This window comes from Dermacentor silvarum, chromosome 1 (genome assembly GCF_013339745.2).
Source record: "Dermacentor silvarum isolate Dsil-2018 chromosome 1, BIME_Dsil_1.4, whole genome shotgun sequence".
Classification (NCBI taxonomy): domain Eukaryota; kingdom Metazoa; phylum Arthropoda; class Arachnida; order Ixodida; family Ixodidae; genus Dermacentor; species Dermacentor silvarum.
The window spans coordinates 193,628,243-193,654,149 of NC_051154.1; the positions used below are offsets into that span (position 1 = coordinate 193,628,243).

At 47.4% G+C, this 25,907-nt stretch overlaps 1 protein-coding gene and 1 long non-coding RNA gene across 3 annotated transcripts; one reads left to right on the top strand and one right to left on the bottom strand.

Moving 5' to 3' along the window:
- Positions 1-4,259: 4,259 nt before the first annotated feature.
- LOC125941524 (uncharacterized) lies at positions 4,260-6,373 on the bottom strand. Of its 2 annotated transcripts, none has more exons than XR_007464414.1 (3): positions 6,281-6,373; positions 5,033-5,097; positions 4,260-4,948 (listed from the first exon to the last, which is right to left on the bottom strand). It is a non-coding gene; the product is annotated as an uncharacterized LOC125941524 (long non-coding RNA). The 2 variants fall into 2 exon arrangements; XR_007464415.1 differs by lacking the exon at positions 6,281-6,373 and adding an exon at positions 5,799-5,925.
- A 110-nt stretch (positions 6,374-6,483) lies between these two features.
- On the top strand, positions 6,484-15,476 carry LOC119436589 (uncharacterized). The gene is made up of 4 exons (XM_037703477.2): positions 6,484-6,681; positions 11,544-11,732; positions 12,635-12,727; positions 14,447-15,476. The coding sequence occupies exons 1-4, from the start codon at positions 6,606-6,608 to the stop codon at positions 14,737-14,739; spliced, it is 651 nt and encodes a 216-aa protein (XP_037559405.1). The 5' UTR covers positions 6,484-6,605; the 3' UTR covers positions 14,740-15,476.
- Positions 15,477-25,907: the final 10,431 nt, after the last annotated feature.

Below are 25,907 nucleotides of genomic sequence, written 5' to 3' on the forward strand. Positions count from 1 at the left end.
CTGTCGAACCCGGCACTGAACTCAAAACCGGAGCTGAACCGTTATTTTCAGCTGTACCGGAACCGCACCGAACCGGCATTTTCCCGCCACCTTGGAACCGAACCGGAAGTTTTGGGAGGGACCGTTCGGAACCGGTTTGACCTAACGTTCATGAACGTTCAGGGTCGTTTTGAAATTCTACGACCGTGCATGCCGCTGCATTGATGAGAGAAGACGGCGCCTCTTGCGTCATTCAACGCAGCGCGTATAGTGTTGCCTCAGGAACACTCACGTGGCTCACCAGTCACCAAATTGATCTAATTGGTTCACTCAAGTGTATACGCGTGGCCAACTCAATTGTACACTATGGTCGGCGTGTACAGGCTATGAGCGTCGCAGACGCTGCATCGTCGTGCACGAACGAACTGCTCGCGCTCTCCTGTACGCGTGTTGCAGTTTGAACGATACTGTTGCAGTTGAACGTTGTGTGTTGCAGTTCCGTCTTGCAGTTGAACGATAAAGTCGGGTTTAATTACGTCGAGCTTATTCAAGGTTTCGGAATCTCACAAGTGTTGCCAATAGCTCCTTAGTGTTTTACGTAGGAATGACTTCAGGTCTGTGGCAAGAACTACTATGGACAGATTGCTAGCTTTCGTTGCTATGGTTTTAGCCATTTCACCTACTAGCACATTTCCCTCGATGCCTCGATCTGTGCTAGGCAGCCAGCATATTACAACGTGTTGGTTGTCCAGTTGTTCTTTAAGCGAAGCTTGTATTGCCTCACAAGTGTCAGCGGTGGTGGTGGTGTCACGCTGAAAAGTGAGCCGATCCTGGTGACAGTGCAGAAAGGGTACACGCTCAATGGCACATACCCTTGTGGGCTCAGGGACCTGTAACGCGCCCTTGAACTACCCCTGTCACAGGTGGGACCCAAAGAGACAAAATCACCAGCCCTTCCCCTGTTGAGAAAATGTGGGTAAGCTAAACTTGTCCGATTCTAGCGCGCCGATTCTAGCGTGAGGGCTTCCGAAGCCCAGGCGAAACGTCAGCGAAGAGCCGCGGACCCTGAGTTGCGGTAGCGCAATGTTGAGGCCAAACATCAGCGAAGAGCCGCCGGCCCTGAGTTAATGGCAAACGCAGCGGAACGCCTGCGACAGCGTCGTCTTGCCAGAAGCTTCGCTTACCCCCATTTTCTCGACAGGGGAAGGGCTCTGAATTTTTCGTCCACTTTCATTTTCAATAATTTATCATTTTTTTAAATTCAATTAATATAATAAGTACTAGTAATTTCCTCTATGCTGTCCTTGTTGGCTTCTTATAATATAACGTGTCGGTTAGATATACAGGGTGCCCCACGTAACTTTCACCAAACTCTAAAAATATGCAAATGCCACGTAGCTGGACAGAACCAAAGCAATGTTGTTTGCCGTCGCTTAGAGATACTGAGATTATTTTTCGCATTCTGTTTAATTGCATAATTAGTCTTAATTAATCAATCAACTTCTCAAATATTATAATTAGATGAAATGTGTCTGAGAAAATTGTAGAGCAACATGAAAAACTCCCGATACAGCTTTCTGTTGCTCAATACATGCTACATAAAAGTGTTTTTCCGAGCGTGAAAGAAACCCGCGAATACACGTAAGGAGGAGGAAAACAAGAGGTGAAAGGCAGAGAGGTTAACCAGATTAAATGTGCGGTTGTCTACTCTGCACAAGGGGATTGGGTAAGGGCAGAAAAGATTAGAAAAATAGAGATGTTAAAAAAAAAGGCACGCATCAGTTCACACATCCTATAGTTTTTCAGTAAGACCTGTTTCCTTTAAAAAGCGCACTAGCGTTTTTGAAACAGTTCGTGCCGAATACACGCAAAATGCCTCGAGCGGCCAGTCGCGCGGCAATCTTGCGTGTAGTCGCGGGCAAGGAATTCGGCTCCATGAAAATGGAGCCCAACAAGGAGACGCTGCAGAATTTGTACAGTACAGAGCCTGCAAACGCCAACTGTACGCCACCACTATATCCAAATATGACTAACCTAGATTGGTTATGTCACATAAGGTTAACCCTTGCTGCCAGGAAAAGTGGGGAAAAAATTGGATAGGAGGACAGGAAAGCGCAACTACCGATTTGCTCCGGAGGGATCAGTTCGGGGGTGCCGTCGACGTGAAGCGGAGACCAAAGAGGTGTGTTGCCTCCACCGAGGGCCCTTAAAGGTCCAAGTACTCAGCGTCGGCTGAGCCCCCAGGATCCCCTTTTCCCCGGACACAGCTAAGCCGCGCACGGCGTCTAGCCGTACGCGTCTTCCGACGTATTCTCAATACAACAACACATAGCGCCTCATTTTTATGATACTTTCTTTTTTCAAGTTAATGTCCATGAAGAAGAAAACTGTCCTCAGTCGTTCTGCACAATACCCAAGCGAACTTGTATGTTTCTTTAAGAGCACCGCGCGTTTTTCCGGAAACCGGTGCATGAGACGCCAATGGTTTTTTTTTTTCTTCTTACCCGTTTGAACCCGAATCAACCGGTTCAGAAAGACCCGAACCAGTTCGAGCCAATATAATTTGCGCTCCAGAGCTGAACCTGAACCGAACCTGAAAAAAAAGTTCGGTTCGACACCCTGGCTGTAATACATATGCCTGACAAAAAACACGGCAGTGGCTATCGCTATCGAACAATAGAAGCACAATGCTTTTTGTGGTTGATTGAAACAAGCGCACTTGGGATAATATTGCTACGAAGTTACGACAACCCGAGCGAGACATTCTGCCTGGAGCAGACGACAAAGAATACGGGTCTGTCTGGTGCTGGGGGCTGTCCACCATCTTGGCTCTCCTGATCTGTCCCCCCTAGAAACATTTTTCGTAGGGGAGTGAGCAGCATTCCGGTGGCGTTGGTACCTTTGAATGGCGACTCCATTCGAATCAACAACCCGCAAGCAATTCAGGCGGATCTTTAAGCTATAACTTATCACTATCTGCATATCACAGACGTTCGCCAATTTGGACGAGGAGGCATCGTCTGCAGATCTGCTAAAATGTGTAGCAGCTCTACTAAAATGTTCCTCGTTTGGCTCCGTCAAGGTGAACGCATTCATTCCACCTCATCTGGCATGCACGAAGGGAATAGTTCGTGGTGTGGACTCTCGACTGAGTCCGTCAGAAACACTAGAAGAGCTCTCTGCGGCAGGTGTTATTGCCATCTATCGGTGCAACCGCGTGACTGTTAACGTACGTGTGCCTACATAATCTGTGATTGCCACGTTTGCGGGTACATCATGTCTTTCAGAATTAAAAATCTGGCCTCTAGTTTTTCGTGTAGACCCTCTTGCATCGCGCCCGTTACAGAGCTGTAGTTGTTGGTGTTTTGGACATAGCGCGGGTGGCTGCAAGTCTATTCCTCGTTGCTGCACCTGTGGTGAGGGACATTCGGGCAATGAGTGCGTAACTTTAGAGAAGTGTTGCCCATGTGGAGGTGCCCATCTGGCTAATAATTCCGACTGTCCTATATCACAAGAAGTTCAAATTCTTTAGGTAATAGATAAGAGACGTTGCTCCCGTAGAGGAGGCTACTGTAGCTGTAAAGGAAATATCACATGGTTACGCTGGTGTTGTGGCGCGGCAGCCCGCTGCCATGGATTCAACCATTTCAGAAGCGAGTGCAGCTGTGGTAGAAAAGTCGATGGCTAAGGTCATGGAACGGCTCGTTGAAAGTGTGTCTGACTGTATATCGCAAATTGTGTCCGCACAATTAATTCAATTGCTGCAGGCAACTTCTGTACCTCTTGCTACGTCAAAACCTAATGCTGTACCTGAGCTCAACATGTCCAATCTGCCAATTGGCAGTACGGAAAATGTTAGGTCTTCTTTCCCTGACAAGGAATCAAATATAGCTGGTCCCGTCAAGCGCAGTCTAGCGCTTGACCATAGATGTGGAGTCGCGGGCCCCCTAACGTCGCGGGTCCCCCATGAATGCTGCCTCAAATTCTCGTCCCCATTCAAAACCTAATAGAAGCCCTAGCCGAGTTAACAGACTCTATTTTGGAAAGAGCAATTGCCACTGCAGTGCTCTCGCCGCCCGAGGGCTGATGAGAGTGCTTCAGTGGAATTATCGCTCTATACTTGCTGCTTCAACAGATTTACTTCATCTCACACATCAATTTTGTCCCGATATCATACTTTTACAAGAAACTTGGTCGTATACAGGAAAAAAAAATTTCCTTGCGGAATTATCGATGTTTTCGTTTGGACCATCCTACTATAGAGGCGAAAGTACTGTAATATTTGTTTCAACTAAATTTTGCCACATAACAAAGTTAGCATTCACGTTAATGGCCCCAGACAGCGAAGTACTTGAGGTAGAAATAAATTTGCCTGAATGTAGACATTTCACAGTCGTAAATTCTAACTTTCCTGTGGGGGTCCGGGATTTACGTTCCTTAGATTCAGTTATAGCAAACTGCTGAAAAGATATAATCTTAGCTGGTGATTTCAATTCACACCATGTATCATGGGGATACAAAACGGACCAGTGTGGTAAATGACTGTGGGAATGGACAGTAGATAATGGGCTCTCCTGCGCGAACACTGGAGCAGTTACGTTTCTCCGAGGACAGTCTCGCTTATTTGTTTTAGACCTCACGTTCTCTGGAACAAATATTGTTGTATCATCATGGTCAACGATTGACTGCGCCACAAACAGTGACCACCTGCCTGTTGTTTTTGAAGTAGTAGGTCCGCTAACCTCTCCGGGGCTTCATAAGAGAAGTTTTATTAATTATACTCGTTTTAAGACTTGTTTGAAAACCGCGTTTAATTCAATGAGACATATGAATTGGAATCAAAAGGCTCATAGTTTATGCTCGGTATTGCTTAGCTGTGTGGACAATTTCGAGGAGGTGTCATTACTGGAATTGGCCTCCGTGGTTGTAAGTTTGCCCGCTGCTGCTCCAGGTCCGGATGGGGTTACCACTGCAAGGATAAAAAGTTTGTATAAGGAGTATCCTGATGACTTATTGGCTCTGGTTAATCATTCTATAGAGAAGGCTTAGATACCATTGCAATGGAAACTCGCTGAAGTCATACTGGGCCGCCAAATAACTGGGCCGCCAGCGTTGTATCTGGGTAATGGGAAGTGTAAAAAAAAAAAAAGAAAAAAGAAACGTGTGGGTCGTTCCTAATGCTAGTTAGTGCAGGATACCGCTGATACTACCACTGGTCACTAACTCACTAATACTACTCACCTCGCAAGAGATTTAATGTGCTAGCATTATACAGACACTTGGCATTCGGCATTGTAGAGAGGCATGTCCTCGCAGAGGGAACTGTGGGGTGAGAGCGACAGAACGGGGAAGGAGGAGCAGGAAAGTGGTTTGACGTAAAAAGGCTGCAATGCTGCAGCATTACCGTCACCTGAGTGAAATACGAGGACTTGTGAGCTTATTGCTTTTTTTTTTCAGTGCAGTAAGTATATTAAAGGAGTTGGAAAGGCGAATGGGAGCGTCAAGTTTTGCACCAGCTGATTAATCCACCGAATGGCACGTAACAAGTATTCGCATCTCGAAAAATAAAGTTAGAACCAATATCATGTTTTTATAACACTTTAATCGTAATTTTTTTCATATCTTGAACGATGTATACGTTATTAACATGAATATCTATTACAAGGGATCGTGCACGCGCGTATTGCGCCCATGCTTGTGTCAGTGCGAAGCCATCGTGTATCAATCGAAATCCACCAGTTAGTGGCGCATCGCAACAAAGTACTTTTTGTCGTGATAACAGTAATGAGTTGAAAAACGGGTCTGCAAACTTAACGTACAGTAGATGTAATGCAGTCGGTCCGGGACGCCACTTCCTTATAGTGGGTCCAGTTGATCGGCCACGGAGGTTAGGTGCTCATATATATAGCGTCACGCCGAGGCCCGGGCGTGACTCTCGGTCGTGATCGTTCCAAATCCCCAGCTGTGACCCTTTGCGTTAATTTAGGCAAAGCAATAGCGCCGATGCGTTCCTTTGCAAGCATCCGTCAAGTCCACGACGCCATGGCCTAGTATGGTGGTGACGATCGCTTTCGTGTCCCGAGAAGCGCTGCGCGAAATGACCGCGCCGCGTCTCCGTATCCTCTCGCGCTTCCTCTTATTGCCTGCTAAGCACAGTCGCTTGGACCTCACTTTGTTCGTGCATCATCTATTTTTGCATCGCTGCTAATTTTATCCGGAGATCTCGTCTCGCATTTGTCACTACATCGATCTGTTCAAAAATGCATCAATGGTTGTTGCAGTATACAGTCTGAAGTTTTACCCCTTCGAGTCGTGGTCGCCAGAAAGGAATCAGATCAGTGGCACGGAAGGATAAGCACCCGGCACTTGCGAATGTGTACGCGGGGCTTCTGTCGGCTGTCACCATGGCGCGCACATGGGGGCAGCAGCAGAGGCGGCGGCCCCATATCAGCACTCGAGCGTGAGGGCCAAGGCTCTCGCTCGAAACGACATCCGATATACACGGGGACGGGGAGGGCGCCCAACTCGCGACGGCTGAGCGCGTATATAGATAGGCGCACACAGCGGCAGGCTTTCCAACATCCAGATATTCAGATATCGTGGCCAGTGGACACGGCTGCGCCATCATGTCACCACCGCTGCGACTCGTCCTGGCCCTCGCGTCGGCCGTTCTCGTGGGTTCGGCGCTGGCGAATCAGCACGGTCAGTACATGCTCAATATAACCCCTTACCCTAAAGTTGCGGCCACGCCCAGTGAGACAATTCGTCCATGGAATACCTGCAGCTCACTTCCAAATTTACACACACACCACTTCGAAGATGAACATCCGTGTCGGGGATCTAAATTTGGATATCCTATCCAAGACTTCGGCAACTAGACATTTTTCTATACCTACATATATCAATAGTCCACCTCTCGGAATCTTTTGGTCTTCCGGTTTCCTCGTGAGAGAAGCGCTTTCTGTTATGTTCAAATTATAACACAAAGCTGTACGTTTCCAGCTATGTTTGAGCCTTACATAGCTTATGTTTGAGCGCGTTGTCTTTAAGCACATTAATTAGTTGAAAAACACTGTGGCTCCAATCCACGCTGCGAATGTGATCGGACAGCGAAGCTGTAAATGACACCCACAACGATTACCCATTGTGACGTCACTTGAATTCACACACGTGGCTTTACAGAGAGTGAAACCAGAGACAAGTGAAATGTACTCATAACCACACCCTTTATTACTTCACAACGACATTCACGACTGCTTTATGATCAGTGTGATACACACCGAGATTTTAGTTCTCACTGCAGAGATATTCTTTGCTAAGGTTAAATCAATGCATGATCCATGAATGGCGGTTGGTTGAGTTTTAAATTTAGAATTAGCCCCCTTGAAATTGGCCAACCGATCAGCGTGATACTTGCGTCGTTTCGCAGCGTTCTCTGCTTCACGTCGCTCCTCGTCGTTTCGGCGGGCTTGTCGCTTGCGCTCGGCTTCTCTGGCGGCATATGCTGGGTCCTGCCTAGCCTGACGCATGCACTCCGCTTCTCTGGCGGCATATGCTGGGTTCTCCCTAGCATGTCGCTTGCGCTCAGCGTCTTGTGCGAGAGCTGCTAGGTTTTGCCTACGACGTTGTTGAGCGAGACGGTTTTGTTCTTTTCTTCGAGCATTATATTCACGCTGTTCTTCTCGCGTCTTTACTTTCCGTGGTCTACCCATGGTAGCCTGGAATGAACTGAATGAGTTGCTAGACCGGTCTCCCTTTTTTATATATGATGCAACGCGGTGGAACGCGGTGTCGGTGTTGCAAGCTGCACTATACAACGCGCAGTGACGGCCGTAAGTCCGAGAGAGAGAGAGACGCATTCACGGAGCAGATCTGCTGGAACGCGTTGTCGGCATTGCAACGCGGTGGAACGCGGTGTTGGCATTGGAACGCGGTGTCGGTGTTGCAAGCTGCGCTAAGCAACGCTGTTTGTATTCAACTTTTAGCCTGGCGTTTTTTGCTTACGCCAACGACACGAAAATATCCTTGGCTGGTAGAGGTATATAGCCTCGCTGTAATATGACCCGCCATGGTTGCTTCGTAGCTTTGGTGTTGTGCTGCTAAGCACGAGGTAAATGAATCAGATGCTGGCCGCTGCGGCCGCATTTCGATGGGGGCGAAATGCAAAAACACCCGTGTAACGTGCATTGGGTGCACGTTAACGAGCCCCAGGCGGTCAAAATTAACCCCGAGCCCCCCACTACGGCCTGCCTCATAATAAGATATTGGTTGTGGCACGTAAAACCGTAGGATATTTTTAGTTTTAGATATTTAAGGCACTGTCGTAGACAAATCGTTTCTCACATGTATAGTGCAAAAAGCCCTGACGCAACGTGTCTGCAGCATATAAAAGCACGTGCAAGGTTGTCTGCGGGACGCAGAAAACATGAGTCTCTAAATAAGTATCAAACACTCTATCGTGGGGAAACTGTGGCCAAACGATAGCGCAAGAGACATATACGCTGTACGTATAGTTGCAGTGGTTGTCCAAAGACTATCCGCTGATGCCACTTCGATCACTGCAGGCACTCATCAGTAGGTCTTTTCTTTCGTTTTGGCACGAGCTCTCACGTTCGACAAAGTGGTCAGCTTGAAGCCGGAAAAGCTTGCCACAGTACACTCGCCACACAGCTACCCCTTGCTCATTTTCGATCGAAAAAGCTCGTAGTATAGCAAACTATATGCATACATACACAGCACTTTGTGTGTATACAAGGCGCAATCAAATCAAACTACTTTGTTACAGCAGGTGACACAACACACCAACGTTTTAAAACGCAGCTTTCTTAGCGAACTCTCGCGGACTTTTCCTGACCGTGGCTGCTGGATGTTGCTGCTGTCTTGGCGAATAGCTCATACTTAAAAAAAAAAAAAAAGGAATTACGCGCCCGATGGCGGGGTCAAACCTCGGTACCCCAGCACAGCTGCCCGACGCTCTAAGCATTAGGCCACGGTATCACGTATGTAATTCTGTATGTGCCGAAAAACAACGGGTGCGCGAGAGCACACGCGCGCGCGTCAGTTTCCTTTACGTTAAAGACGCAGACAGTTAAACGGGTAAATTTACAGCATATAATTAACCGCTTCCTGAAAGCTTCGGTTCACATAGATTCCAAGATGTGCGTTGTATCTGCATAATTTGTTTTAAAAGAAGCTGAAACTCGGCGGCTACGCGGCGCACCGAGTGACCGATCCCAGCTATAACGGTGGTGCGGCACTTCGCTTTTTTGTCGGGTAGATGTCAGCTCAAATCCGCTGGTACACACACCTTTGTCCTTGTTTGTGTTGGGGTCTTTTTTTTTTCTCAATATATATGATTATCTTCATATCTTGTTGCTGCTCGCGCTTTTCAGGGTGTGTGCTTTGCGACGCAACGATAACAGCCGAAGCGACGTACGCACCAATTCACTTATCAAAAGCAGCAGAACGGAGATACCAGCGCAACAGCGTGAGCAAACGGCATTGTACTTTTGCATTTTGCTTTCACCTGCACCGTAGCAGGAGGTCGTCATATCAGTTCGACTCCGTTCTGAGACAAAGCTAAAAGTGTTGACACTTACCAGAAGCGAACACTTCGTCGCTCCTGCACGCCAACCCTTATAATCGTAATCGGATACTTACCATATTTTCCCCTGAAAACTCTCTCTCGTGGTGCGTTTTTTCCATGTTTTCTCGTTTGCGCTGTTGCGTGCTGTGACTTTCCGCTTGGATATCACAATAAACGAATATTTCATATCGCGCGCAGATCGTGTCACGCGGTCAAATGAAACATATTAATCCAGTCTGTGCAGACACAAATGCTGGCAAGTATACCTAGACGCCATTGTTATTGCAATGGCTCAAAAGCAAGGCGCATGATTTGACTCCAACTTGCCACCGGCAATCCCTATAGGGTGGCTGTTTGTAAATTATCAAAGCGAACATGACAGGTATCTGTAGCAACTCGCGCAACAAGAAGGAGCCACATCTGTCTTGCGCGGTCTCACTATGCGAGAACGGTGCTTTGGAAACAGAGTGGCCATTTCACTTGCTCATTTTCAATTACGCCAGTTTGTTACTGTAACACGTGAGCTCGCTCGCGCGTGCACGCATGCAGATCATTGCGGTATATCTCAGTGGATATGGCGTTCTGCTGCTGAGCGCGGGTTCGATTCTCAGCAGCGGTGGCCGCATTTAAATTGGGGCGGAATGCAAAAACGCTCGTGTACTTATATTTAGGTGCAGCTTAGAGAACCCCAGGTGGTCAAAATTAATCCGTAGCTCTCCACTAAGGTGTATCTTATAGCCTCAGAGTTGCTTTGGAGAGTTAAAATCAATCCATCAATCAATCAATCATCAATGAACACACGCACGCACGTGGGAGTTCCAGTTGACTGCTGGGCATTGTAACGCATGAAACATTACCAGTACAGGCCGAGCCGCCTGCTGGCGTGCGAGTTACTGGGAACAAAGGCCATGGCGCGTTGCGAAATCCGAGTTCAGCACGCGGCGTGCGCGAAGCGCTCTGCATCCGCATATAGTAAGTAAGTAAGTAAGTAAGTAAGTAAGTAAGTAAGTAAGTAAGTAAGTAAGTAAGTAAGTAAGTAAGTAAGTAAGTAAGTAAGTAAGTAAAGTAAGTAAAGTAAGTAAGTAAAGTAAGTAAGTAAGTAAGTAAGTAAGTAAGTAAGTAAGTAAGTAAGTAAGTAAGTAAGTAAGTAAGTAAGTGAGTGAGTGAGTGAGTGAGTGAGTGAGTGAGTGAGTGAGTGAGTAAGTAAGTAAGTAGTAAGTAAGTAAGTAAGTAAAGTAATAGTAAAGTAAGTAAGTAAGTAAGTAGTAAGTAAGTAAGTAAGTGAGTGAGTGAGTGAGTGAGTGAGTGAGTGAGTGAGTGAGTGAGTGAGTGAGTGAGTGAGTGAGTGAGTGAGTGAGTGAGTGAGTGAGTGAGTGAGTGAGTAACCTTTATTTTCCGCAAAACAAATACAGTATTGCGGAGGGAAAGTGGGGAACAAAGCTGCTCGTGGCAGCTTGGCCCGCCTCAGATATCCTCTTTAACGCAAATCGATGTTCTGGTGGCGCAATCACCTGAAAGACGATGGTCACAGAAGCGGGCTTCTCCACACAATATCCCGTAATGTGGAGAAGCCAGCTCTGAAGAAAGCGTTAGTGTGCGCTGGGCACGCATGCACGGGACAGCCCTTATATTCGTGCTTCGTAGGTACGTACACGTCGCAGACTGTGTCCTTGCTAAACTACTGCTGTTCAGCAGGAATGCTGAGCTCGTATCAACAGATACGAGTCCCTGCATGCTACGGGATGGGACGACTGGCGTCAGTATATACTATACATACATACGCATCCGCTCGTTCTCATCATCATTCATCACTATACTTTCCCTCCCCTTCACTCTTCCCCAATGCAGAGCAGCCCAGCTCAGGCCGACCACTCGGCCTTTCCTGTAAATAAAATCTAGCTCCCTCTCTCGTATTAACCGACCGCAGCGAATTAGAGGATGGTATTTCATGGTATTTTTCTTGAACACATGCGCACAGCTTGGGGAGCAGACCCGCTCGCCGGCGACGTGTCGCAGTTCGACGAAGTGGTCCCCAAGCCGGGCGAAGAGGATCAGGTGAACAAGACTCTGATCTGGCCCAGCAACACCCGCTGGTGCCAGTGCGTCGGCAACGAGTGTGGCTGCTGCTTCAACATGTCAGCGCCACGCTTCGGCATCAAGAACAAAGGTAGTCACGCCCTTCTAGTTCTAGTCTATTGCAGTTAGTGGAGCGCAGTTTAGGAATGCATGACAGGAAAGAACACGGTGCCGGCTAGTGTAGAAGCATCTTTTCTAGACCTGTGTCTGGTTCCACTTGACCTTACGAGTAGGAGGTCACGGTTACTGTTGCACTTGCGAGGCCGCAAGTTGTGCAGCACTGGTACAGTCCTTCTCAGGTGCGTCCAGGACAATGAACGCTCAGTACAGCGCGAATCAAGACCTTGATGCGGGCCTTGTACTACATCCTCAGCACTCCAATGCTGTAAAAGATAAACACAACTCACATCCTTGGACTCTGATTTGACAGATTCCCAGTGACGTACAGTCGAGGAGCAGCTCTTCTCACGCGCGCAGTGGCTTGGAAATATTCGTCGAAGACTGCATACCTGTTGGAAGAGACGCTGGTGATAAGGTTTTGTTTCGTGGACTTCCCTCGAATTAGCCCTTCAGCAAAGAAGCGTCCGATAAGAGCAAAACAATGCAGCTACTAGCTCTTGAACGCCCCGTATCACTGTAAACTAGTGCAAGATACACAAAATAATTGGCTATGTAAACGGATTAGTGAGAACTTCTTTCTTTCTGCTTTGTTATATGGCGCGCGGTCTTGTAGACCGCACCTACGTGTGGCATGATGCGACCAGGAAGCAAATCGAAAACAAAGGCCCAGGCATAAAAGCGATCACAATAATTATCTCGTTAAGGTCACTTCAGTTCGAGTCCACAAAGAAATTTAGGCGTTTATTTTTGCAGGCTACTCGATGCTTACTATCCTCACGTTCTCACAACTGCGTTGTCGTTTCCGATTCATTTCACCTGCCCGTAGTTCAAACTCCGTTACACTTGTTTAGTGGAACTTGTGTTACTTTTCAGCCTGCAGCAACCTGACGTACTACCCCGACCAGTACGCTTTGGGCTTCACCATCTCCATCGATGACAACGTTGTCCTCAACCGAACTGTGTCAGGTGAGCAGTGAAAAATAATACGCCTGCTTATACTAATGGCCGACATCTCATCGACCCGCAGAACGCGAGTTCAGCTAGGCTATTTTTTTCCTAGTGGATCCCACGTGCTACCACTGGCGCGAACTCTGGCGCCATTTGAAGGAAACCTTTGGCATCCGTTTGCAGCGTTCCTCGCACGACAATTCAGTGTCACTTGCTACCTCCCATTTGCGCATAGCAAGGTTCCAAATCTAGGGCTCTTCCAAATCTAGGGCTCACTCTCGCTGCTACAAATACAGATTAGGTAATTACCGCGAAGAGCGGTCGAGCAGTCATTTGCGGAGAAATCAACAACGAAATAATTGAGCTACGGTACCATATATCAGCGTAGCTGTTATGTTGGACGCTAAATGCTCGAGAGCAGTAGCAACAACATGGACGCGCAAGCCGCATAGCATTGAAGCGCCGAAACCTGAACTCAACAGCACAGCAACCACGTCTGGCCGTCTTTCGCTTCTATCGCGTAGCGCGCGCGCGAAGTTGCACTGAATTTTTTATTTGCTCCGCAACGCACTAGGGCTCTCTGGACAAGAGTGACGCGCTCAGTACCGTCAATATTCGTGCAACGCATAAAATCGCTGGCAGAAATTTTCCGAACACAGGAGCTTTGATAGAAACTTAATTTCTTCGCCGCTATAGGCGGGGTGCGGAACCTGGGACACGAGAGTACGCACCGCGCTGGTCGCACAAAAACCGGCATGCATATATACAGGGTGTTCATTTTTAAGCTTTACGGAATTTTTAAAAATCGCCTGTGACAGGTAGCATACTTCTTATCGTTGAGCTGGGTTATTCGAAGAGGGGGACATTAGTAGCATGAGAAATCGAAACACATATTCAACTAATTAACAAAAATTGACTAATGAACTTCTTAGTTAATTACTTTACGACACAAATTGCAATTTACGAATTGTAGCCGGTGAGCTTGCAAGAGGCATCCACTTGAAATGAATTTCCAGGATGCATGACATCAGCTTCGAGATATTATTTCCCAAAGTGTGGGACGAAATACATGGGCGTTCGAGTTACTTTTGTGCTTCAATGTACAAAACAGCATTTCGGTAAAAAAGTAAGTGGAATAACAGTGCATTTTTACGGCGAGTTTGATGGCGCATATCTCCGAACTTCTGGAAATTATTAAAATTCATTCCAAGTGGATACGCTTGACAAGCTCACCGGTTACAATTCGTGAATTGGAATATGTGTCGTAAAGTAATTTAATTATATAAGAAGTTAATTAGTGATTTTTGTTAATTAGTTGAATATGTGTTTAGATTTCTCGTGTTAGTAATGTCCGCCTCTTTCAATAACCCAGCTCAACGATAAGAATTATGCGACCTGCCACAGGCGATTTCTAAAAATTCCGTAAAACTTAAAAATGGACATCCTGTATATACATCTGCATGCCCCGAAAAGTTCTCAGGATACAGAAACTGCATTGCATTTGGGCCCTCCATCTCAAGTGCAGCGTACTACACGTGTCAACCACAGGCCTCATGTATAGGAAGTCAAATGTCAAATAGCGTAGCCTTTTTCGCTATTTCTGCACTGTAACTTTTGTTGAGCGTTGCAAACCAGTGCAGGGGTATTTTACAGCTCCCGTATTTTCTTTTTAAACATTCGTAACGGGATTCGCATTGCGAGCCGCTCACTCATGCGCGTGAATATGGTGCCACGCAGGCCGCGATCCGCCGCCCATCTGCTGGCCCGAGCAGATCGCACAGTTGTGCGTCCGCTTCTACAACATGACCTACCATCGGGCGGAGGTGGACGGCTGCATTAGGCTCGAGGGCGTCGTCGCACGCGAGGTCATCGTCAGCTACAACGTCGGCTGCTACGTGCTCGACGACGATGCCGTCAGGACGCGCATCTCGGGACTCCGCAGATTTCTCGTCGACGCAATCCGCCGCCGTACGCGCCCGGATCTCTGGCCAGAGGGCGTCAACGAAATCGACGGCAGCAGCGAGACATGATGTGCTCCCGTCTTTTCTGGCCTCCCACTCTTTCTTTAGCGTACGCACTCGTCCGCGCGCGGTAAACATGATACATTTTGAATCGGCCGGTCTACAATTTGAAGGACTGCCTGCCTAAATGTCATATCTATACAGGTATTCCAATGCGAGAATAACGCGGAAGGCAGAAAAAAAGAAAAGAAGGCGACTACACCTCATGTCGGTGCATCGAGACAGAACTCACGAATGCCCGTCGTAACTCGTACGGATGTACAAAGACAACTTAAAAACATTTTCCCCGTTCCAACTGAACCGCGCACTCAAGTATATAGCACATTATAGTATTCTCTTGTGGTTGGCTTTGCCCGACACCACGATTCACGACGAGATTTGTGTGCTTCTACCGAAACAAATATACGGATGCGTCGTCACTTGTGGCGGAGAGTATCGTGCGATCAGCGTACGATCAGAAAATGAATAAAAATTTATCACGGGGCATGAGGGGAATTCTGCTGATTGTTTCGTACAAGGGGTAGCGCTAGATCCTTGTAAGGATGCCTGCTCATGGGCGAAATCCCACAGTAGTAACCGACTAGCGTTGACAGTGCTGTGGTCCAGCGTTTGGAATTTATTGTGTCCTGCTGTTGCATATATATCTAGCGCGATTTGCATGGGCTCTCCATTTGCTCAGCGAGTCTACTGCAAGCATAGCTCCTGCTTTGTGCACTCCACAATAAAGAGAAAAAAAAAGTTGTCAACTGTCACATTCTTCTTTGCGATGGGGTTCGCAGCTGGGCAGAGTGCAGCATATGCGCTGCTGTGTCTGGGTGCCTCGACACCAGGTCGTATCGAGGTACCCTTGGCGGAAAGCGTGCCGATTCTTATGGTCAACAGACAACACGATTCCTGCAAAGCATTTGACCACGATTACTATAATGTTTGGTATCAATTTAAGGTGGGCCATGGGTGGGACATCCACGGCAACCGACCAAAGCGTGCGTATGTATGTATGTATGTATGTATGTATGTATGTATGTATGTATGTATGTATGTATGTATGTATGTATGTATGTGTGTGTGTGTATGTGTGTGTGTGTGTGTATGTATGTATGTATGTATGTATGTATGTATGTATGTATGTATGTATGTATGTGTATGTGTGTGTGTATGTGTGTATGTGTGTATGTATGTATGTATGTATGTATGTATGTATGTATGTATGTATGTATGTATGTATGTATGTATGTATGTATGTATGTATGTATGTATGTATGTATGTATGTATGGATGGATGGATGGATGGATCCTTCCGCGCCAATTTAACCAGCGTTTTTTCGACCGTCACAGATATAGTTGAACATATTTCCCCATGTTTGCAGAAGTTATAAACTCAATCTCCACGTTTATTTTTCTTGCCGAAAATGTCCTTGCATTTTTGCGAAATATTATTGTTCTTGCCCAGCTGAGCTAGAAGGCACCAATCAACTTTTTTTTCAAAGGCATTTTGTATGATCCAGACATTCAGATGTTTGTATACCCACAGCTTCACGTCTGTCGGTAAGGCCTCCTTTGTCCCGAAGGACCGCCAGGCACAACAGCACCCCCGCCGCCAGATGATGCATCGGGAGGTCGAGTTGTTCGATGCAGCTCGGCCGGTTTCATACCTGCCTTGCTCAAAGCCATGGGGCCGCTGCTTCCAGGAATGAGTATCTTCCAGCCAAAGGCCTTTTGATAGCTGGGCTCTGACTGGACTGCACAAATGCAAGATGACAAGCTCAAAGGAGCGACCTATGTCAGCCACACACAATGCCGCAAGCGCCACTGCAAGCCACTCTCATCGCAGACTCTACCAATTCCAATGATCTGACAACCCCCTATCTAAAGAAAACACTGAAACGCAATTGAGGTGCGCGTTGATCCAGACGACTACCAAGAAACTTCCGATGATGTTTCCTCGCAAACAGACACCAACTGGGTTTATGTAATCAAGCTAAGTAATTAGGAATTAGAGCTTCCGCAGATCAGGAAGGCGAATGGAGAACTGGCCTTCAGTAATTCATAGTCCGTAACTCTTAGCACAAGAGAGCAACATAATCAAAACATAATGCAAATGGGAAAACCATCTACGACTTACCACTTGCCCAAATTGGCCCAAATTGGCTCAGAAGGCCTGACTTATTCTGCCTTTCCTCTGGCGCACTTCTAAATTGTACTGTTTTAATGCTATGCTTCATCTGAGCAGGTGGCCGTATTTATGTGACATGCCCTTAGATAATACGACAAATAAAAAATAAATTTATCGCTAAAGGCGATCCGCGCAACCAATTTCTAAGGCGCGATCCTCCCCACGTGCGCGCGGTAACAATCATCCGACGCTTTCCAAAATCAGTTGAAGTATACTGCAGAATAAACAATATCTAACCTGATAGAGCGTTACTTTTAGAAATCGCGAAGTCCGAAAAGAAAGCCTTACCCTAACGAAAACTGGCGCGAACTATCTAAAACAAGTCGCAGTCAAAACTAAATTCACGCTTTTTATCTTCCGCTTACGTATCTCCTCGAAAAAAAAAAACGATAACACTGACGCAATCCTTTCTCGAGCGTTCAGCTGTCATGTTTTCCTAAAGCAAACATTAAATTAACTCAAAATTATCTGCCTCCACCACGATCAGAATAGACCAACAATGCCCTCTGCCTAACAGAACGTTCCTAAAACTCAAAGTTGTTCCAAAGTATCCTCAAAGAATTGAATATTAATGAATGCAACTTGCAAAACGTACCTCGAAAGAAAAGCACTACTGTCAAACAAAACATGAATTGTCACGACATCGCGCAAAAGCGTCGTTCATCAACTGGCGCAACTTGTGCGTGACCTTCCAAACTATATGCAACCCTGACACTGTTTGGGTTCCAATTCTATAGCTGTCGTTGCGTAAACACTCCCCTTTAAATCGTGGGTCTAACCTGAGCCGAAAAGGTTAACAACCTAACAAAAAAGTGCGGTATTCCTTATGCCTGTGAATGTTCAAGGCTCAATAATCTCCCGCAGACGGAATACAAAGGACAAAAATATTTGCCACCCGTATTCCTCATTTCTCTATTCTCGGGCCTCAAACGCACCGTGGCCTTTCCTTTCAGACGCGCTCGAGGGGGTCGCGCATTCCTGGGTTTTTGCAAGGTGCGGGCGCGAAGAAGGCAAAGACCACTAATTCGCCTGACACACCTTCTAGCCTACTAAGTGGTTCGTTTGAGAAAGGAAAGGTCGGCGCTATCTTCTGCAGCCCTTGATGGATGGATGGATGGATGGATGGATGGATGAGGCTGAACCCTTTAAATCGGGCGGTGGCATACGCCACCTAGCCATGACCATTAACATAATTTGTACTTTGTGGTGGGTGAAATTTCACCCCTGCCTTAATTTTATCCACCAATCAGATAACCTCTGCTTGGTCATTTCTACCCGCTTAAAGTCTATTTTGCCTTCACTGTCCCTAAACCCCAATGCTTTGAAAAAATCAGCCCCGTTGCCTTGCACTGTAGGGTTAAGCCCCTTACAGAAAAGTATGAGGTGTTCAGCCGTTTCCTCTTCTTCTCCACACGCACAGCACAACGTGTCTATACCTTGGTACTTGACTCGGTACATCTTAGTCCGCAATACTCCCGTCCTGGCTTCAAACAACAAAGAGCTTCCCCTAGAATTATCGTAGATATTTTCTTTGGCAATTTCTTGCTTGAAAGTTCGGTATGTGCCCAGTGCTGATTTCGTCTGCATCCCTGTTTTCCACAGACCCCTCTCTGTTTCCTTAACCTTTTTCTTAACCGCTGTTTCCTGGTCTGCACCCCTCCTGCAGTCCAAATATTTGATTGACAGTTTTCTGGTCAGCTTCCTCCATTTTGTATCAACATTCCTCATGTACAAATAACTGAAAACTCTCCTTGCCCAGCGCTTTTCTGCCATCTCTCTCAATCGCTCCTCAAATTCTATCTTGCTGCTGGCTTCCCTGCCCTCGAATGACGTCCATCCCATGTCACCCTGTACCCCCTGATTTGGTGTATTTCCGTGTGCTCCCAGAGCCAGTCTACCTACCCCTCGCTGCTTAACTTCCAACCTTGCTCGAACCTCTGATCTCATGCACAGGACCGCATTGCCGAAAGTCAAACTAGGGACCATCACCCCTTTCCAAATCCCTCTCACCACTTCGTACCTATTGTAATTCCACAGTGCCCTATTTTTCATCACAGCTGCATTTCTGCTACCTTTAGCCGTCACATATTTTTCATGTTCCGTTAGGTACTCAGCCCCATTGTTTATCCACACTCCAAGATATTTGTACTTATCCACCACCTCCAGCGTAACCTCCTGTATTCTATGCTCGCTGCCCTGATTATCATTAAAAGTCATGACTGCCGATTTTTCTTTACTAAACTTCAAACCTAAGCTATCTCCCTCTTTACCACAGATGTCCATTAATCTCTGCAAGTCTTCCTTGCTGTCAGCCATAAGTACAATGTCATCTGCATACATCAGTCCTGGTAATGACTGTTTAATCCATTCTCCCTGCTTGAAATAGGAAAGGTTGAAGCCAAGTCCGCTCCTCTCTAATTTTTTCTCTAGTCCTTGTAAATACAGCATGAACAACAGAGGTGACAGAGGGCACCCCTGCCTAAGCCCCTGCTGTATCTCTATAGGCCCAGATACCTTGTTTTCCCATTTTATAAGCACCCTGTTACTTTTATAGATATCTTTTAAAAGATTTCTTACACCATCTTCCACCTCTAGAGTGCCCAGTATGTCCCACAAATCCTTTTGGATTACACTGTCATAGGCTCCCTTGATATCCAGAAAGGCAAGCCATAGGGGCCTGTGTTCCTTTTCTGCTATTTCAATACACTGTGTCAGTGAGAACAGATTATCTTCTAACCTTCTTTGTTTTCGGAACCCATTTTGTAGTTCCCCCAGCACCTCCTCGCTCTCCACCCATGCCTGCAGTCTGTCCTTTATAATCTGCATCACCACCCTGTAAACCACTGACGTCACTGTTATTGGACGGTAGTTGTTTATGTCGGCTTTGTCCCCCTTTCCCTTATATATCATGCTCATCCTGCTCAGTCTCCACCCATCAGGGGCTTTACCGTCCATTATCATTTTGCTCACTGCCTCTCTTAATGCTTCTTAGATTTTGGGCCCAATGTCTTTATCAACATAATTGGGATGCCATCAGGACCTGTCGACGTGCTACTAGGAACCCTCTTCTCTGCCCTTTCCCACTCGCTTTGTGCCAGTGGAGCCACTGCACTGACTAGTCCATCCTCACCTGATTGAGCACATGCTATGTTTCGTTCTTTAAATTTTTCTGTCATCATTGTTCTTATATGTTCCATTGCCTCATCTCCCTCTAGTCGAACACCTTGAGCTGTAACTATAAACCTCTGCTCTAGGCTAGTCTTATTACTCAAGGAGTTGAGATGTTTCCAAAATTTCTTCGCTGCTTTTCTATCCTTTTTGTTTACTTCTGACAACCATTGGCTCCCCTTTCTTCTGATCTTCTCATTGATCAAATTGGATGCTTCCCTTCTACAGTTTAAGAAGTTGTTCCATTTTCTGCCTACATCAGCTTCTGGTTCACCCCTCTGCTTTGAATATCTGTGTTCCCTGGATGCTTCCTGGCGTTTCTCTATGGCTTTCTTAACCTCCTCATCCCACCAGCTCTTGGGTTTACGTCTTCTGTTCCCTTTTGTCCTGACTCGTACCTTAGTAAGCTCTAGCTCAAATAGTCCTGTTAAATTTGCATATGTCCATTCTGTTTTTGTATCCTCTGAAATTACTCCTCTGAGCGAGCACGGCTCAGCGCCACCTTGTAGCTGCGACGTTAGAACAGCAGCCTCCAAGTGATGGGAGGGGGATGCATTGACAGACCCGTGCGCGCACTGACCCATTATCTGCGAGGCGTTTCTTTTCCCCCGCGAGTAATCGGCTACTGTGGCGGCATACCGGACGCTTCCCTTTGTCCCTCTGCTTACACTGCCCTGTACGCGATGCGGTCAGGCGACATTTACCACACCTGAATCTTCGCGAAACTCTCATTTTCACGACGTGCGTCACGCCGATCCCCCACCTCAAGTATCAGCTAAGCTTGGGAGTTACCCTCCTTCGTGTTTTCAGTCTCTGACTGGATCTTGACCTTCGCGCATTTGCCCCTGTCGTCTTGGCGCTTTGCACGTTTGATTCTAGACGCCTCGACCGCGTCCGCCTTTCTCGTGTTGCGCCTACGCCTTTTCTGTTTGGCATGCTTCGTAGAGCCTGCGGCATCGGCACACGCACTTGAAATTTCATTGCCCTCTCGGGTTTCACAGTGTGACTGCCTTTCTAATAAAGCTTGACCAGATTTGACCTTTGAGCAAGTTAGCTCGTCATGAAGTCTCTCTTCAGCTGGCCTAGCTCCATTACTGCCGTCGGCAGCATGCAAAACTTCTCGCTGGCCTTCGAAGTCGGCCTTGGCTTCCAAAACAGCCTCGCTAAATGGCGAAACAAGTGTTTCTTCGCGCTTGTCACTGTGTCCGTTAACTACTGGCACCACAGCCCTCTCAGCGCTGTCTGAACAATCTTTGTCACTGCCATCTTGGCCTTCGCAGTCGGCCACAAATTCTAGGGCGGGAAAACCACCGTTCTCTTCGGTGACCGCATTCACCTCGCTTCCGGCTACTAACGCGTTTAACTCGTCACTGCTTGCAGCTGCCTCTGGAATCGTAACTTGGTCCTCTGACCACTGCTCAATAGGGTACACTCATATTAGTTTCCGAGTTCCCTCACGTGGTTTTGCCCTGAAAGCTCCCTTACTGGTGAAAAACCGATCCCTGTTCCTCCTTGAAGAAAAGCTGTCCCTGTTCCTAATTGGAGAAAACAGTCTTTTTTCCTTGCACATCTGCTCTGAACTATCCGAAAATAGACAGGCAACTTTCTCTGGCAGGCTGGCCGGAATTGCCGCCGCCGCACACACTTGGCCTAAAGGGCCTTCCGTTTCTGGTGCGGGAAATCCGCCGCTATCTTCGCTTTGTGTGTGCGTCCCTTGCATCACACCTTTTGCAAAGTTTTCTAAAGTATCTATTTCATTGCTACCTTCGACAGGCTCGGCTTTTTCTCTCTCATGTTGGCCTTCAAAGTCGGCCTGACATGCTACACCAAAGTGGCTGAACAAAGCCCTCTTAGCCCTGTCGTAGTCTCGCGCTTTCTCGTCGGACAAGCACTTCATGACACACGTTACACTGAACGGGAACAGCGCTTCTAATCGCTCGGTCCACGACTCCCGACTGACACCCTCTTCCTCACACACTCGTTCAAAACGGGCGAGGAAATTAACTATATCCTCGTTTGTCCTGAAAGTGTGGAGCTGGCGTCGTGCTGTCTGCCATCTAAGCATCTGGCATTCCCGTTCAAGCTCTTGCATCCGAAGAACGTGCTGTCGCGCTGCCTCATGCTTGCGCACTTCGGCTTCACGCTGGTGCTTCTCGCACTCCTCTACTTTTTCCCTTCTTTCAACGATGGTTTCCCAAGCGTCGTCAGCCTCCTCGACCGTCACATCCTCTTCTTTCATGACGTCGAGAACTGCTTCTTTCGTTTTTGCGGAGCCGGCGCAAATGCCTAACTCCTCGCAAATTAGAAGGAGGTCCTGCACTCTGAATTTCTCCATAGCGATCTCGTTTGCCTTCAAAATTCACCCTTCCTTAAACTAAAATTCTCTATTTAAAGAAGGTGAATTTCCCAAACGGTGCCCGCCAGAAAACACTAAGTTACTCCCCTAGCAACTACGTGCTTGTACTAGAGAGAGTTCTGGCGACATGAAGGGCAAACTCAGGCGCTACCTAGCTCGTCCTTATCGCAACAGCGACGTCACTATGCACAACGGCGTCGTGCTCCCGCTGGGCAGGGCGCATCGGTTCGTGCCTCAGAGGCTGAGCGCAAGCGCCAAATGTGGCAAGACAATGCAGAACTTCCTCAATCGGTAAACGCGGCAAAGGGGCGTAAGTACCACGAAAAGAACGTTCAGAATTTCAACACGCTAAATCCTAAATTTAAGAGACAATTTCTGGACCAAGAGTTTGGATTTACGTGTAATGTATGTGATCGCTTGTGGTCCGAGAACGATTTCTCACCAATCGCAAATGTCATGCTAAGACGAAGAAAAAGCACACATTGAGCATTTCATGCGCACACGTTTCTCCTAGGTCAGATGTGATCACAGCACGGCGGTGGTTTTATTGGAGACTTTAATGTAGACATCTCAAAACCAGAAAACGAGTGGTTCACCCAATTCATGATGGAAGAGTTTGACCTCGTGTACTTGAATGATCCCAGTCAAACCAAACAGTGTGCACGGGTTATGCATTGATTTACCTTTGTCCAAGAACCTCTCTCAAGTAACAACGGAGAACATTAGTGTGTATCATAGCGATCACCAAGCGGTTATCACAGTCATTTCGAAGTAATAAAGTTGTTGTGAGGTGCACTCAAAAGTCTTTATGTCATATCATTTCAAATAGTACATGGTTAACCAGTTTGGAGGTTGCTCTCCACAGCTTCGCTGACCAACCACATTCACAGAGTGGATTGGCCTACATTTTTTATATAACCGACGATTAAAAAAAAAGGACAGCAGGCAACAAATATTTAAAGGAAGGATATAAGAGATGCGATAATCATTTCGTCACTATTCGTCTATCTAGCGTGGCGGACACTATATAGATGGACGAGTATCTGTCGCAGTTCGTTTGCTAATTAACTAAAATTGGTTAATTCATTTTTAATTTCTGCTTTTAAGGTCCATGTGGCACCCAGAGCCACCACACTACCTTCATTGGAAGTAGTGACGAACGTAATAGAGAGGCTCCTTATATTAGTAACGATGAAGTTAGACAGGCCTTGTAAGACTTGTCCCGCGGAAAAGCGGGAGGAGAAGATGGAATAATAGTTGATTTAATCAAAGATGGAGGATATATTATGCGTGAAAAGCTTGCGGCCCTGTATGCGCAATGCCTCACGACTTGAAGTATACCACACAGCTGGAAGAATTCCAAAATTATACAAATAAATAAGAAGGAAGAGATTAAACAATTGAATAATTATAGGCCCATTAGCTTGCTTTCAGTATTGTATAAAATGTTTACCAAGATAATTTTCAATAGATTCAGGGCAACACTCCACTTCAATCAACCAAGACAACAGGCTGGCTCCAGGAAGGGATATCCATTCATCAGTTAGGTAATTGAGAAATCTGCAAAGTGGAATTAACCTCTCTGTATAGCTTTCATAGATTATGAAAATATATTTGATACGGTAGAGACAAAAGTAGTCATGGAGGCATTGCGTAATCAAGGAGTACGGGAGGCATTCCTGAATATCTTCTAAAATATTGTCACAGTGCGTAAGGTGGAAAGAAGAGGACATGGTTGGTGCCCTGGGAGACGACAAAGAAGATTCTGGGTTTTCGCTTCTCTGCGTAGCCATTAAAACCCGTCTGTAAAACCAGTACGTTTCTTCCTTCCCGTAACATTATTGGTGGACGTGCGGGGTACTCACTTGCGCAAGACGGAGCTCCGCAGCGGACGTAACCTGGCTGCCATGTCATCCGAAGGGGAGTCTTCAACCGCGGCCCCGTCGACGCCACCGACGGTCATCCTAACCCAGCCCCGCGACCCTGGCATGTTTTCTGGGATTGACAACGTTGACGTCGATGACTGGTTGGCAAATTACGAACGGGTCTGCGCCAGCAACAGGTGGGATAACACGCTTATGCTGGCCAACGTAATATACTACCTCAAAAAAACGGCACGAGTCTGGTTCGAGACACATGAAGAAGAGATTACCAGTTGGGAGCAATGCAAACAGAAGCTTCGTGATTTGTTCGGCAAGCCCATCGGCCGCCAACGTGCTGCTCAGAAGGACCTTGGGACCCGTGCACAGACGTCCACTGAATCTTACGTGGCGTACATCCAGGACGTTTTGGCTCTTTGCCGCAAGGTGGATAAGAACATGACAGAGGCAGACAAGGTCAGTCACGTTTTAAAAGGCATAGCGGACGACGCGTTTAACCTTCTCGTGTATAAGAACATCAACACAGTCAATGAGATCATTAACGAATGTCGCCGCTTTGAAGAAGCGAAAAGTCGCCGCATAGTTCAGCAGTTCACGCGCCTACCCAACACCGCTGCTTCATCGACGTGTGAAGACCTTTGTCTTCCGCGTGAGCCCACTCCCTCCGAGAACGTCGTACGTATAGTCCGGCGAGAAATTGAAGCAGCGTCTCCTGCCACACAAGTGACGCAGTGCTTTGACGATTCCCGGCCGCTCGTGTCCCTCATACAATCGGTCGTTCGCCAAGAACTTTCCAATGTGGGTCTGCAATCCATCTGCTCCGCCAACCGTCCTGACTTCGCTTCGTCTGCTGCCTCTGCCCCTGTTTACCGGAACCAGAGCGGTCCTTACCCGAGCTATCGCAACCCGGCCGAATGGCGCACACATGATGACCGACCCATCTGCTTCTATTGTGGACGTGTGGGCCACATCTCTCGCCATTGCCGAAGTTCCTGGCCGGCCCTCTCTCGACCAAGCTTTCCCGCCTACCGCCGCTCCCCACTGAATCCTCGCCCGCCTGCGCCCCCCACCGAGTTCGACGATGCACCTGACAACGCCCGAGTCACTGCGACTAACCGCTCATCATCACCGCACAGTAGCCGCTCCCGTTCACCCCGAGCTGCGTCGTTCCCCGTCCCCTGCTTACCGTCGCCGCTCTCCGACGGGAAACTGACTGGGGCAGCTCCGGGAGGTGACGCTGCTCTAGCACCCCGGCCTGAAATTCCTCTGTTGACCCTGCCTACTGATCGGAACCTTTTGGACGTGGATGTGGATGGTTTGCCTGTTACAGCACTCATCGACACTGGAGCGCAAGTTTCCATCATGAGTGCTGACCTTCGGACGCGCCTGAAGAAAGTCCTTACTCCTGCTCCGACTCGACTGCTACAGGTCGCCGACGGTGGAACTCCGGCTGTGCTCGGAATGTGTGCTGCACGTGTCAGTGTCGCCGGACGCCACACGTCCGTTTTGTTTAGTGTGCTCGAACGCTGCCCCCACGATGTGATCCTCGGCCTCGACTTTTTGACCACCCATTCTGCTCTGATTGACTGTTCAGCCGGTG